This window comes from Pleurodeles waltl, chromosome 10, assembly GCF_031143425.1.
Source record: "Pleurodeles waltl isolate 20211129_DDA chromosome 10, aPleWal1.hap1.20221129, whole genome shotgun sequence".
NCBI classification, from domain to species: Eukaryota; Metazoa; Chordata; class Amphibia; order Caudata; family Salamandridae; genus Pleurodeles; species Pleurodeles waltl.
In genome coordinates, this window is record NC_090449.1 from 20,991,133 (window position 1) to 21,005,764 (window position 14,632).

A 14,632-nucleotide genomic window follows, 5' to 3' on the forward strand; every position below is an offset into this window, starting at 1 on the left:
CATAGATTATAAAGTCATTCTGAAATGTTTGTGAATGTTAATAACATATTGCTCCATAGATCACATTAATTTGTGTTCTTTCTTTTATTTATGACTGTACTCGTATAGGTGTTCTTTGGACCCAGGCACACCAGGACATAGAAGCTTATCGTGCACAGCATTTTGGATCTGGTATGGATAGTGCACATCTAATTGATGATGGAGAGGAATCCCCACTGACAGGTGTGTCTCTGAGACAGGGTCCAGGTGTCCTATTTCAAAAACCCAGCCTCGAGGCAGAGTCTGCAGATCGCATAAATAACAACCAAGAACCTTTTCAAGAAGATATTCTGCAAAGTTCAGGTACCTGTGTCTTAAAGAGTGACATGGAAGTGGAACAGCTGACTGATTTCAGAGAGTCAAACATATCAGGCAATGAAGGAGAAGATGAACTAGCTACTGCACAACATGACCAGAGCTCAGATTTAAAAAGTGTGTCTGATGCTGAAGATGATTGGGGAGGCTCATTAGACGAAAATCAAGACTCTCTAAGTGACCGAAGTGATTTACTGGAGGAACTAGAGGACTTGGAGGCACAAAACCTACTGGAGGAGGAGGGCCTCGAAGCAGATGACCAGGGGATCTGCGTTGATGATCAAGATATTGCTGATGGTTCAGACGAAGATGCAGGTGAAGCAGAGACGATGCCAATTGGTAGTGCCTTGTGCACACACCAGGAGAACTGCCAAAATAAAATTTCGTTTGTTGGTGGCACTTCCAACGAGTATCCCCAATTAGTTGTAGAGGAATATGGATCAACATATAAAAAGCTGAGTCCTATAACAAATGTAGAAGAGCATACAGGATGCAGTTTATCAACACACAATGATTCACAAAGCAAAGTGCCATCCTTTGTGACAAGAGAGCAGGAAATTAAACTCACATCAATCTGTGATTCAGGAGAATGCTTTTCCTCTGCCAAAAATTACAAGCGCAATGGCTATGAGGAGGTTTCACTGATGGCCAGAAAAAGCCAACTGTTTTCTTTTCTAGATGAAGAGGATACAATCATGTCTGTAAAAAGAGATGACGACAAAACAGGGACTGATGGCATGATTTTAATCCATGAAAATGCTGGTACGATTGTCAGTCTGCATCAGCAGCCACAAAAACAGAACCCTGGAAATCCCACCAACGGATCCAGTGCATTGGCGGGTGCTGAGGCACCTTGTGACGTTTTGGGAAGTGCGGTAACACCTTCGAATGGCCATCTGGTGCATCAGCAAGAATCCTCCGAAGATGTATTGTTAAACCAGCTGCCTTTTCCAGGATGTTCAGAGAAAATTGAGGATAAATATGAGGTAATGCAACAGGATGATTTCATGACTTTAGACATTCCAGTCTCTAGTGAAATCACAGTTCATGAGGAACGATTTGACTTTGATGCAGAACAAATAGATGTGAAAGTCAGTGACCAGTCTGAGGTTCAGTCTTTAAGTAGCCAGGATGAAGTGTACCAGGCGAACTCTGAAACCGATGAAGATTTAGACATAGAGGACAATCAAGGACATCAACATGGCGGTAGACTATTTCACGCTGAAAGCATTTATTGCCCCCCAGGTGCAAGGAATTATGAGTATCGCTTAGATGACAGTTATGACAGTTCTGAAGATAAAGTGGAAGCCAGAGAATTCATGGTTGACAGGGGTCGCGACATCTCAGATAAACTTGACCCAGAAATCCTACATCTTCTTGAATTGCATCTGCTCAAACAGCAGCTTGTAGTAATCGAGGAAGAAGAAGAGGAAGAGGAAGAAAATGACTTTGATGGTTTCCACGTTAATGCACACAAATTGCATTTTGAAAATGTCGGTCCTTCTAAAAAGATGGGCCATCTGCTGGATATGGTCTTAGAGGAACCTGAATTATTGGAGGAAAAGGAAGAAGAGGAGGATGAATTAAAAGAAGTGCACCTGGAATGCAAAACATTATCAAATGATGATCTAGACGAGGAAACACATTCTTGCGAGGAAAGTGTCCAGGAAATTAATAATAGGGACTTTGCAGAGGCACACTGTGAAGATGTTGACATTACTGCAACATTTGCTGACTTGGGTAGAGAAGAGTCGGATAGGATTCTTCAAATAACCTTGCAACCAGTTGTAGGGACCGAGATTTCATTTGTTGAAGAACTCGGATTCTGCAAAGAAGAGGACGGTCACAGGCAGCAAGACCTAGACAATTATTATCATTCTGACTGTGACGTAGGCCACAAAGAGGTGCACATAGCCAGTAGAAAAACAAATATTGCATTAAAAAATGGATTGGATGAGCATGAAAGCCTGAAAACCCCTATGAATGGTGACCAACTTTCAAAGAAAGATGTGCTCCTCTCTCAAGCACTAGAACTGGATAATAGATTACAGAGGAAAAACGAGGATACCTTTAATTTTCACCAGCCTACAACTGACATAGTGACAGAAATAGACTCTCATTTGTGTAGTGCATTTTACCATGAGCTGGACATCAGTAACACTAAAAGCTCAGTGAAAAAGCAACTCCTGGACAGAAGCCAAACCACAGACACTAATAACATAAATTGCTTTGAAAATGTGCCGAAATCATGTAGTTTGAGACAATTAGGTTTGACTGCAGAGTGCACTGAACTGGCATCTGAACATGTTGGGTGGCCGTTAGAAATGTCTGGCGAGAAAGCACTGGTTGTTCCTGGTACTTTTACACAAAATAATGTGACAGATGTAAGATACCCTAAGCCCACTACACTGAAACATTTGACTAAAGAGCCCCCATCTTACTGTGACATGAAAACGCATTTATCACAACAGAACCCAACCAATCCCCTTCCGAGGGCTGAAGTTCCAGAAGTTTTAGAGGCTGAAGTTGAACATGCCAACGCCGAAAATGCAACTGAAGCAGCTAGGCATGAGGATACTAAGGTAAGCCGTTCTTCTTCAGGAATAACTTTGCTGGTAGCTCAAATATCGGTTGTATCTATATGTTTCACAAAAAAGGCATGCAAAAATAAGATGATCAACATGGATTCCAGAATTTAAATGACTGCTATTTTTTAATAATGAAATGGACTTTCTAAAATGTTTAAATTAGTTGTATATGTCAGTACTTTGCAATGAAGGTCTTCTACCAGGTAAATTCAATAGTTAATTAACTTTTATTTTACTATGGTGTCCCATGCTTTGAAGTACCTTGCTGTCAGAGGGATAATGTTCCAACTTGTGTGTGTGTCATTAAACACTCTTATAGGAAGCCTTTTGTAAAAAGAGCCTTATCCATAAAGCATATGTATTTAGTTTTTCTGTCCAATTGGGGGGGGGGGTCCCCTTTTTTATCAGTAGTTTATTTTTCATACTTGCCCCTTTTTCAGTTCCCTTTAGCTTTATTTTTTTCCCAGCGTGTGCGTTGCATTTTTCCTGCTTTTGAGTCCCTCACAGCATAGATCTGTTCCGTATAAAAGCATGATTTTGCTCATTATTTAATTGCTGGTATTCATTATATACTGTGGTGCTTTAATATAGGTTGATAGTGCATCACTAGCTCGTATGTTATCTATAAAGTACACTCAGGCAAATGTTTCATTTTTACACCTTACATCACAAATCACAAGGGCTGTTTCTTGCATAAGAAACTGAGAAATTGCTTGTAAGTCGGATGCACAGGCAACTTAACATAGAGGGTGTAGTGCTCGCCTGCCAGCAGCATGTGCAGGTAGCAATATTAGCTGATGCTTGTGTTAACTGTTAGTTCTGTATTGGAAGTATAGAGTAGTTATTTTCTATGAAACGTTACTTATTTTTTTCGTATTCCTAAAAAAGATAATAAACATATAGATGCATAGATACCATTATTACAGGATTAACACAATATCGTAGTATTACAAAATATCTTGCATTTCTAGGAAACGAAGATAAAAAAGACATCAGGTTGAAAAGAAAAAAGCATAGACGTCAAGAGCCCCCATTATTCTAACAATAATATCCATATCCATTTAGTTAGCTACAACTTTACATAGTTACAACCTACAGCATAATAAAGATTGTTTTCAATGAGTTTCTGAGCTGCCTGCCCTGCATACACCCACACATGTACTTTGGTTTTTCCTGCTGTGTTCTTGCTCCCAGTTTCCTTGTCAAGGCCAAGACATAACTTGGCCCTCAGGCAGGATGCTAAATGGTGTTGTGCTGTCATCATGCCTCTTCAAACATAAGGGGAAAATCCTGGTATGTGACTGTAGGAATCTGGCCTAGTTTGTAGTGGGTACCTAAGGTTCTCTTCCAGGGGATCCTCATCAATAGTCATAAACATTGAATATTCCCGGCCTCGTGCGGGGACCCCGGAGCATACATAAAATACACGCATGTATAAGTATGAAATATGCACGAAAAAAAAATATATATATATAGCATTTTTAGTAGACAATTTTCATACCAAACTCATGTATACCTGTGTACAACAGCAATGCAGACTATATTTATAAACAGGCTAAAATGCTTTATTTCTATGGAGTTTTTTTTTTTTTTTAAACAGTCCCTTTCAAAATTACAAGCAGAGAAAAACTTTACAAAGCCCCATAGCTGGGCCCAGGGAAAGAAGCAGTAGCAACATCAGTGAAAAAAGAGAAAAAACTACATGGAAAACAATGGAGCATTATTAGCCAATAGGCTGCGTGCAGGTTAACACAGCAGAACCATAAAATTCTGGCACCGTGCCTTTAAGACCCTGAGCACCTCCAGTATCCCACCATGCCTCAGGGGTGAAGGAGAGGTGACAGTTGGTTCACAGTTAGGTCAGTTCTTTTTTCCGGCTTCTTCTGAGAGGATCCTGGAGCATTGAGATCTCAGTTTTTCTGAGTTTTTCTCAGGAAAATATTTAAAAACAGCATTTTTTCTACCTTCACTCGACATTTCACACCTTTGTCTGAGTCAAGGGATTTTTTCATGACTGGAAAATGCCTTCTCTTTTTGTGAAGTGCCCTTCCTGTGGGAAGAAGAAGGCCCAGTCTGATCCACACTCTCTCTGTATTGTGTGTTTGCCTCAGAATCACTGCCCTTACACTTGCAGACACTGCAAGAACATGTCAAAAAGAACTCCGAAGGACAGGGAGAAGATCAGACTTCAAGGTCTTCATGAGAGGCAGAAGACATCGTCCTCTTCACTTCCCAGGCAGCCAACAAGCCATTCTCAGGAGAGACTGGCTAGATCGAGGTCAGCTGGTAGGAAGGTGCCTGTTTGTTCCCCGTCGACGTCAACGCTGCCACTGTCAACAGCGACCCGACCGACGTCGATGGATACGACTTCGAAGGTACATAGCCATCATAAGGGCAGATCTCTGTCGACGGCAACCCACCGATCGACGTCGAGCCAGCACCGCCGTGCTCATTCGCCGTCGAAGGCCTTGCACCCCTCGACGGCACGGAAGACAACGTCGAGATCGCCTCAACGGCGAGAGCAAAGACATCCGTCGGTGGTGGCCCATCACTCGACGGCGAGGCACAAGACGTCGAGCAGGTCGCGGTCAAGGGACCACTGGTCACCGTCGAGGCGCTCGACGTCGAGACCAGAGCAGTCCGTGGTACTCCCTTCAACGTCGTTGCATCTTTCGATGTCGACACAGGTGTTGCCTATCTCACAAGGAGAAGGGCGTCACCTACCGCCGGCTGATAAGAACACTCCAACAAGTCCAGTGGTCTCCATAAGGAGTGGTTTGTCTGGGCGGTCGAGAGTCGCATCGTCTGGGCACATCTCGCCCCTCAACCTATCGCCAAGGTGGTTGCTTCTTCAGACTCGCAATACTCGACAATGTACTCACCTTCGGCTTCTCTCCCGAGGACACCATCGCCAACAGCGCGGACAGAATGGGCTCGTTCGGCGTCTCGCCAGTCTGCCACTAGGCCTCTGCGCGCTGCAACAAGATCTCGGAGCAGTTCACGCTCCCAGAGAAGATCAAGATCACACCGTCACAGAAGGTCTCCTTCTTGGTCCACATCTTCAGGGTCTTCAGTAAGAGGGTACTCCCCGACTCTAACGGATTCTCCACAAGCTAGAGTTTCCCCAGTGGACGACATCACAACTTTTAACGAGGTGCTCTTCAGGGGAGCACAAAAGCTGAATATCGAGGTCCCGGAGCATTCAACCTCCTCATCCGTAATGTTTGAAACCCTGCAACACAGGACGGTTTCAAAGAAATTGTTACCGCTCGTGCCTGGTCTTCTACAACCAACCATTGACACTTTTTTAGCACCAGCCAACCTCCGATCAGCTCCTGCTAGGATCTTAAAGAAATACAAGGCACCTGATCAAGATCCTTTGTTTCTCAGGACTGATCCACCGCCAGACTCAGTCATATTGTCCGCAGCCCGGAAGACGCACTCAGTGGCATCATCCTCCACGGGTCCACCGGACAAGGAGAGTAGACACCTGGACTCTCTGGGGAGGAAGATGTGTGGCAAGGCGGCTTCCATGATGAAGGTCTCCAGTGCCTCCGCACTCCTAGGCAGATCCGACCGGTCACTCTGGGACTCGCTGAGCAGGTTCACAGAAAAGCTGCCTAGAGAGGACAGGCAGGATTTTCAGGAGATCCTTCAGGAGGGAAGTCTGGTTTCCAATCAGGTCATCAGTGCGGCAGCAGATGATGCAGACTTAGCAGCACATGGTTACGCGCATGGGGTCTGTACGAGAAGGTCTTCCTGGCTAAGACTCACAGGATTGAAGCAGGAAGCACAGCAGCGTATCCTAAACCTTCCGTTTAACGGAAACTCACTATTTGGAACCCACACAGATGAGGAGATGGCACGTATGAAGGCAGAGGTGGACACCATGATGGCAGTGGGCCTCGAGAGAAGGAAAGACTTCAGGTGAAGATATAGGCCTTACGACAGGCACCCGTTCCAACAGAGGGTTCAAACCCCTCATTGGTCCCAGAGGCCAAAACAGAAACTAGGGCGTCCACTCTTCCAGTCTCGTTAAGACACAAGAGACCGAGGGTCAAGCAGACCTCAGCAATCTACCCCCAAAGCTCCTGCAAAACAATGAGGATTCGCTTCCCTTAATACCATGCACCACTCCGGTTGGGGGAAGTATCACAGCGTTCATTCACGAGTGGCGTGGCATAACAAAAGACAAATCGGTGCTGAACATTGTAGAGAATGGGTACTCTCTTCTTTTCCGGCAACCTCCTCCTCACTTGCCACCAACCAAATCCAGTCCGGCTCACATGAGCTTATTACGCAAAGAGGCTCATGCTCTGTTACAGAAAAAAGCAATAGAAAAGGTTCCAGTCGCACACAGAGGGAAAGGGGTGTACTCCCGCTATTTTCTAGTAGCAAAGAAGGGTCGGGAAGGAGTTTTCAGACCGATTCTAGACTTGAGGCTGCTGAACAAGTACATAAAGAAGCAAAAGTTCAGGATGTTGGCTGTCCACCAGATTTTCCCTCCGCTGCATCGAGGAGACTGGATGTGCTCCATAGATCTGCAAGATGAGTATTTTCATATCCCGATCATTCCCAAACATCGGAAATTCCTACGATTTCTGATAGCCTCCCAACACTATCAGTTCAAGGTGCTTCCTTTCGGCCTAAAGTCTGCCCCTCGCGTTTTCTCCAAATGTGTAGCAACGGTAGCGGCGCATTTAAGGAAGCAGAAAATCTTCATTTATTCATAACTAGACGACTGGCTACTGAAAGCCTTCTCTCCGGAGCAGGCGAAAAACCATATGGACATTGTGCTCAGTGCTTTCCGATCTCTAGGTCTACAAGTCAACTACCAAAAGTGCACCCTCATCCCAACACAAACCCTCCACTACTTGGGAGCAATACTGAATACAGAGCTCAAAAGAGTGTATCCTTCGGAGGAACGACTGTTATCAATAAAGAGGAAGTGTCCAGACCCTCTGAGTTCCCACGCACCTACGGCCCGTCAGATGACATCTCTGTTGGGCTCCACAGCCTCTTGCATTTTCATTGTCATGAACGCCAGATTGCATATGAGGCTTCTTCAAGAGGCTCTGGAGAACAACTGGAATCAGCACACAGGCCACTGGGAGGACAGAATGCTTCTTCCGATAGGAGCACGACAATCGTTACGATGGTGGATGCACAGACATCACCTGTCAGTAGGAGTTCCTTTTCGTCAGCCGATCCCGTCCGACACTCTGGTAACGGATGCGTCGCTTCAGGGCTGGGGAGCTCATCTGGGTTCCCTTCAAGCTCAGGGCCTGTGGTCCAACAAAGAAAGAGCGTACCACATCAACCTGCTGGAGCTCAGAGCAGTTCATCTGGCTCTCAAGTCTTTTGCTCCATCGAGTCAGGGGAAATCTCTCCTAGTACAAACGGACAATACAACGACAATGTATTATCTGAACAAACAAGGAGGAAGGAGGAATGAGATCTCTGCCCCTGTCTCGGGAGTCTCAGGCCATTTGGCATTGGCTCTTAGCGAGGGGAATGCCTCTTACAGCAATTCACCTCCCAGGGCAGCAAAACGTGGAGGCGGACTTCCTAAGCAGAACCCTCGAGGACGCCCACGATTGAGTTCTTCACGGCGAGGTCGTCGAAGACATCTTCGTTCAGTGAGGTCGGTCTCAGTTAGATCTCTTCGTAGACGAGGTAAACAAGAAATGGCCAGACTTCGCGTCCAGGTTCTACCGTCCGGGGACTCGAGGGAATGCCCTGTTGATCGACTGGTCAGGGATATTTCTCTACGCCTTTCCACCGATTCCCCTCATACCAGCGGTGATAAACAAACTCTACAGATCCAGCACCAGAATGATTCTCATAGCCCCGCAATGGCCTCGTCAGTTCTGGTACACGGATCTCCTCAACCTATCAGAACAACCTTTCTCCTTTGCAGGCTGGGAGGCAGGATACTTCACCCCAACCTTCCCTCTCTGAGCTTGACGGCATGGCTCCTGAATTCCTGCAGTATGGGCATCTAGGGCTCTCGCAGGAGTGCATGAACATCTTGAAGGAGTCCAGGCGACCTTCCACGCGGCGTTCTTACGCGTTCAAGTGGAAGAGGTTCTACATATGGTGTCGTCAGCAAGGTCAGAATCCTATACTGGCTCAGGAGGAGGTCATACTGTCTTACCTGCTCCATCTGGCGAAATCGGGTCTGCAAGTGTCATCTATTAAGGTACATTTATCTGCCATTACAACCTATCGTAAGTCACCTTCACAGGAATCCTTTTTTACAAGACCAGTAGTCAAGGATTTCTTAGAAGGTTTGAAGTAGGTTTTTCCACCCATTCGAAAACCCTCTCCTCCATGGGAACTAAACATAGTACTATCTAGACTCATGGGCCCTCCTTTCGAACCTATCCACAAAGCTTCTTTGCAACACCTTACATGGAAGACGGCTTTTCTCGTAGCCATTACTTCAGCGAGGAGGGTCAGTGAAATTCAGGCTTTGTCCTCCAAAGAACCATACACGGTTTTCCATGAAAATAAAGTGGTTCTACGAACTCATCCATCATTCTTTCCGAAGGTGGTGTCGGATTTTCACATTAATCAGACTATTTCACTACCAAATTTTTTCCCCAATCTGGATACTCCGGCGGAGAAAGCTTTACACTCTGAAAAGAGTGCTAAAATTTTACTTGGATAAGACCAAATTGATTAGACGATCACCACCTATTTGTAAATTACGGTCATATGAGAACAGGCGATGCAGCCTCGAAACGAACAATATCTAGATGGATAGTTTCATGTATTGTTACTGCATATCATTTGGCTAACAAACAGTTATTAGCTAGGCCTAAGGCTCATTCGACAAGAGGAAAAGCGGCTACTGCTGCCCTCCTTAATAATGTTCCAATCTCTGAAATCTGCAAGGCTGCTACATGGAAGTCTGTATATACATTTACTAGGCATTACTGTTTGGACTCAGATGCCAGAGCGGACGCTCAAGTTGGGCAAGCGTGCCTGAGAAATTTGTTTGCGTAGTGTATATCTTTTCCTGCACTTCTGTTGGACAGTCCGCAGAGATAGGGGATGGGCTTGCTAATCTATTAAATGTTTATGACTATTGATGAGGATCCCCTGGAAGAGAAGGATAAGTTACTTACCTGTAAATCCTAGTTCTCTTCTAGGGGTATCCTCATCAAAGTCATAAACAACCCACCCTCCTCCCCGGACGTAAGTTTCCTAGAAGTGCAGGTCAGACCATCTCTCTAATCTGTTGGATACGTTGTCACGTAAAAAAGAACTGACCTAACTGTGAACCAACTGTCACCTCTCCTTCACCCCTGAGGCATGGTGGGATACTGGAGGTGCTCAGGGTCTTAAAGGCACGGTGCCAGAATTTTATGATTCTGCTGTGTTAACCTGCATGCAGCCTATTGGCTAATAATGCGCCATTGTTTTCAATGTAGTGTTTTCTCTTTTTTCACTGATGTTGCTACTGCTTCTTTCCCTGGGCCCAGCTATGGGGCTTTGGAAAGTTTTTCTCTTCTTGTAATTTTGAAAGGGACTGTTTAAAAAAAAAAAAAAAAAAAAAAACTCCATAGAAATAAAGCATTTTTGCCTGTTTATAAATATAGTCTGCATTGCTGTTGTACACACGTATACATGAGTTTCGTATGAAAATTGTCTACTAAAAATGCTATATATATATATATTTTTCATGCATATTTCATACTTATACATGCGTGCATTTTATGTATGCTCCGGGGTCCCCGCACGAGGGCGGGAATATTCAATGTTTATGACTTTGATGAGGATACCCCTGGAAGAGAACTAGGATTTACAGGTAAGTGACTTATCCTTACACCTTATACTAGGTCCAGTTATCCCTTATTAGTGAAATGTAGGCAGTGTTCTAGCAGCTTAGGCTGTCTGGAGTTAACTGTAGTAGAGCAGCTTAGGCTGAACTAGGAGACATGCAAAGCTCCTGCAATACCTCTATAGTTACAGAGTACGTATACACCATAAAAGACAATACTCAGTGCTACCAAAAATAAAGGTACTTTATTTTAGTGACACAAGGCCAAAAATATCTTAGAGACAATACTCCTTCTGGAGGTAAGTACTATACACAATATATACACTAGTAACGAAAATCAGGTAAGTAAACAGCCATAGAATAGTGCAAACAGTAGAAAATATATTGGAAGGCAATGGGCCTCGGGGCAACTCAAACCATATACTAAGAAAGTGGAATGCGAATCACAGATTCCCCCCTAGGCAAATGTAGTGTGTAGAGGAGCGCTGAGAGTGTTAAAAACACCAAAGGTAAGTAATGTACCTCACCCCAGAGCCCAGGAAAGTAGGAGTAAAGTACTGCAAGTTTCCTCAGGACACACCTCAAGTCGTGATGAGAAATTTTGCAATGCAAGAACCAAGCAAGACTGCAATCAACAAACAGTGAATTCCTGGACCTGAAAACCTGTGTAGAGAGGAGACCAAGTCCAGAGGTCGCAGAAGATTCCGGGAAGGACAGGAGCCCCTGCCAACCTAGACGATGGTGCAAAAGTGAATTCTCCAGTAAGAAGAAGAGTACAGAAGAGCACAAGAGAAGTTGGCTGCAGGTTTCTGCGTGGGGCAGGAGATGTCCCACGTCGAGTTGTTGGATGCAGGCTGTTTGCGTTGTTGGATTCCGCCAACAAGCCTTGGTTCACGCAAGTACGTGATTTGCGTCAAAATGGAGCTGCCTAGACCCAGGAGGGACCTGGGGTCTCAACTTGGACAAGTTGCAGGTCACAGGAATCGTCCCGGATACTTTGTTGCAGTTACAGCGGTTCCTGGAGCAGTCTGTGGTTGATCTGATGGTCAGAAGCTGAAGCAGAGGATGCAGAGGATTCCTGGAGGAGTCTTGCAAGCTGAATCTGAGTAAACACCCAGAGGAGAGACCCTAAATAGCCCTGAGAAGGGGATTGGCTACCTACCCAGGTAGGCACCTATCAGGAGGGGTCTCTGACGTCACCTGCTGGCACGGGGCACTCAGAGGTCTCCAAAGTGTCCCCACACCTTGGAATCCAAGATGGCTAACTCCAGGGACACACTGGAGGAGCTCTGGGCACCACCCCTGGGGTGGTGATGGACAGGGGAGTGGGCACTCCCCTTTCCTTTGTCCAGTTTCGATCCAGAGCAGGGACTGGGGGTCCATGAACCGATGTAGACTGACTTATGCAAGGAGGGCACCATCTCTGCCCTTCAAAGCATTTCCAGAGGCTGGGGGAGGCTACCCCTCCCAAGCCTGTAACACCTATTTCCAAAGGGAGAGTGTACAACATGTGGTGGCGTGGTGGTGGTGGTTTCACCCTCCCAGCCTCTGATGGAGTTGAGGGGTTAATTCCCTCCATGGCAGGAGGTGCGGGCACCTTCCCCTTCCTGGCTGTTTCTGTTGTGGGCTGCTTACCATTTCTGGCTGCAGGTGTTGTGGGCTCCTTCCCCTTCCTGGCTGTTTGTGTTGTGGGCATCTTTCCCTTCCTGGCTGTTAGTGGTTTGGGCTCCTTCCCCTTCCTGGCTGCAGGTGTGGTGGGGTCCTTCCTCTGTCTGGCTGGATCGGAATCCCTCACAGTCCTGCCTCCACTACTAGGAGGTGCCTCCACTGTCCCTGTGGACTGTTTGGCTGAGGTGCTGGGCTGGCTGGCTGGCACCCTGGTTCTATGGGCAGGATGGGGGCGGGGGGAGGGAAGAGGTCAAGTTGGGCAAGGAAAAGCTTCTTAGGGACGATGTGGGAGGAGGAGGAGGAGGAGGAATGGGAGTGGAGGTTGAGGGAGTGGTTGTGGTTGTTGGAGGTGTACGTTTACTGGACTTTGGTGCAGGTGCATGGGCAGTGTTCGTGTGTGAGGTGGATGCCTGTGGGTGTCTGAGTGCTTGTGTTTGTGTCCTTTGGGGGGGAGACACACAGTAGGAGAGGACACGGAACAAGTAGATGGATGTTGTGGAGGTGTCTGCTAGTGAGGTGTGTGTGCTGCTTGGTGTGGTGATGCTGGGGGTGGATGTTGAGGCAGTGCATGCAGGTGTGAGGGTGGACATGACTGGGAGGGAGGTGGAGGAGGAGGGGGAGACAGTGGAGGCAGTGCATGTAATTGTGTCTGCAACTATCTGGTGTTTGCATGAGTGCTTGTAGGATGAAGTGTGGTGCTTGTGTCTGCCTGTGCCACTCTTGGGTGTTGTCTTGTGTGCATGCTCGTCTGTATGTGTGCCTGGGATGAGGTGGGGTTGAGGAGAATGGGACTTGGGAATGGTAGTTGGAGGGGGAAGGTAGAAACGGGGACAATGGCTGCCATCAGAGAGGAGGCCAGAGCCTGAATCAATCTCTGTTGGGCCTCCAATCCACTGTGAATGCTCTCCAGGAATGCATTGCATTGCTGCATCTGGGATGCCATCCCCTGGATTCCATTCACAATGGTTGATTACCCTACAGAGATGGATCTCAGGAGATCAACAGCCTCCTCACTCAGGGCAGCAGGACTCACTGGGGCAGGGCCTGAGGTGACTGGAACGAAGGAGATGCCCACCTTCCTGGGTGAGTGGGCACTGGCAACTCGCTGAGGAGCTACTGGGAGGGCGGTGCTGATACGGGGTGACGGCTGTACCTGCAGCTTGGGTGGTCACAGAAGTGTCCGCCACCACCAGGGAGCTTCCATCAGAGGAGATATCTGAGTCTGTGTTGTCTCTGCTGTGGTGCTCCCCTTGTCTTCCGTCCCACTGGTTCCCTCGATGTCGGTGGACTCTGCCTCCTGGGTCCTGTGGGATACAGCTCCCTCTGTCGCTGGTGCCCCTGCTCCAGATGATGCTAATGCACACAAGGACAGGATGACAAAACAAGAAAGGGGGGTGGAGACAAAGGATACACTGGGTCAATGACTGCACCAACACCGCTATTGGCATGCACATCAGCGTCACACACAGGGAACAGGCTTAAGCACTATTCATTGCACTACCAGTGATATGGCTAGTCAGTAAGGCAAGATAAGGACCACACACTGCCAACTGCAGCACTCCTCGGACCCGCGATGCCCTGGCTGAAATGGAGTGCTAACAAGCTAGGTTATCTGTATTTGCCATTCACCCAATACCCTTCAGTTGACCCATGCTGCAATGTCTGGCCCGGACTTAGGGGCACCCACTAATACACATCCACCACCCTGATACCACCCTACCAGCCAAAATATGTAATTACACCCACTGTACTCACCCCCTTGTGGCTGCTGTGATTCCCTCAAGCACACATCCAGCTCGGGGTAGGCCAGTATGCAGGCCATCGGGGGGGGGTCAGGGACCGAAGGGCACCCCTTCCTCGTTGGGAGGCTATCCCTAGTTGGGCCTCTGCGGTCTTCCATGCCCAGCGTCTCAGGTTCTCCAAATGTTTCCGACAGTGGGTGGTCCGCCTGCCATAGACCCCTAGTGTCCGCACGTCCTTGGCAATGGCACACCATATTCCCTTCTTTTGATGGGCGCTGACCTGCAGAGGCAATACAGACAGGAGAACACCATTAGACAAACAGTCCAGCCTGTCACACAAATGGCCCACCATACCCGTTTCCATCACCATTGGCATACACATAGCCCAGCACACAACATGTACACTGCCGCTATACATTCCCCCCCCAGTCCCCTTACACGATGCTTGCACACACATCTCCATGCAATCCTTCCCACTTGCATTGTGCCCA

The 14,632-nt window shown here is 47.1% G+C and overlaps 1 protein-coding gene across 3 annotated transcripts in view; it reads left to right on the forward strand.

The window, feature by feature from the left end:
* The window catches only part of LOC138260940 (uncharacterized), a 771,875-nt gene that overhangs the window by 87,922 nt on the left and 669,321 nt on the right, over positions 1-14,632 (forward strand). For all 3 annotated transcript variants that reach the window (XM_069209481.1, XM_069209479.1, XM_069209480.1), the window contains exon 2: positions 109-2,936. In XM_069209481.1, the coding sequence (XP_069065582.1) occupies positions 174-2,936 (2,763 nt within the window). In that variant the 5' untranslated portion in view covers positions 109-173. The remainder of the gene's footprint in view (positions 1-108; positions 2,937-14,632) is intronic.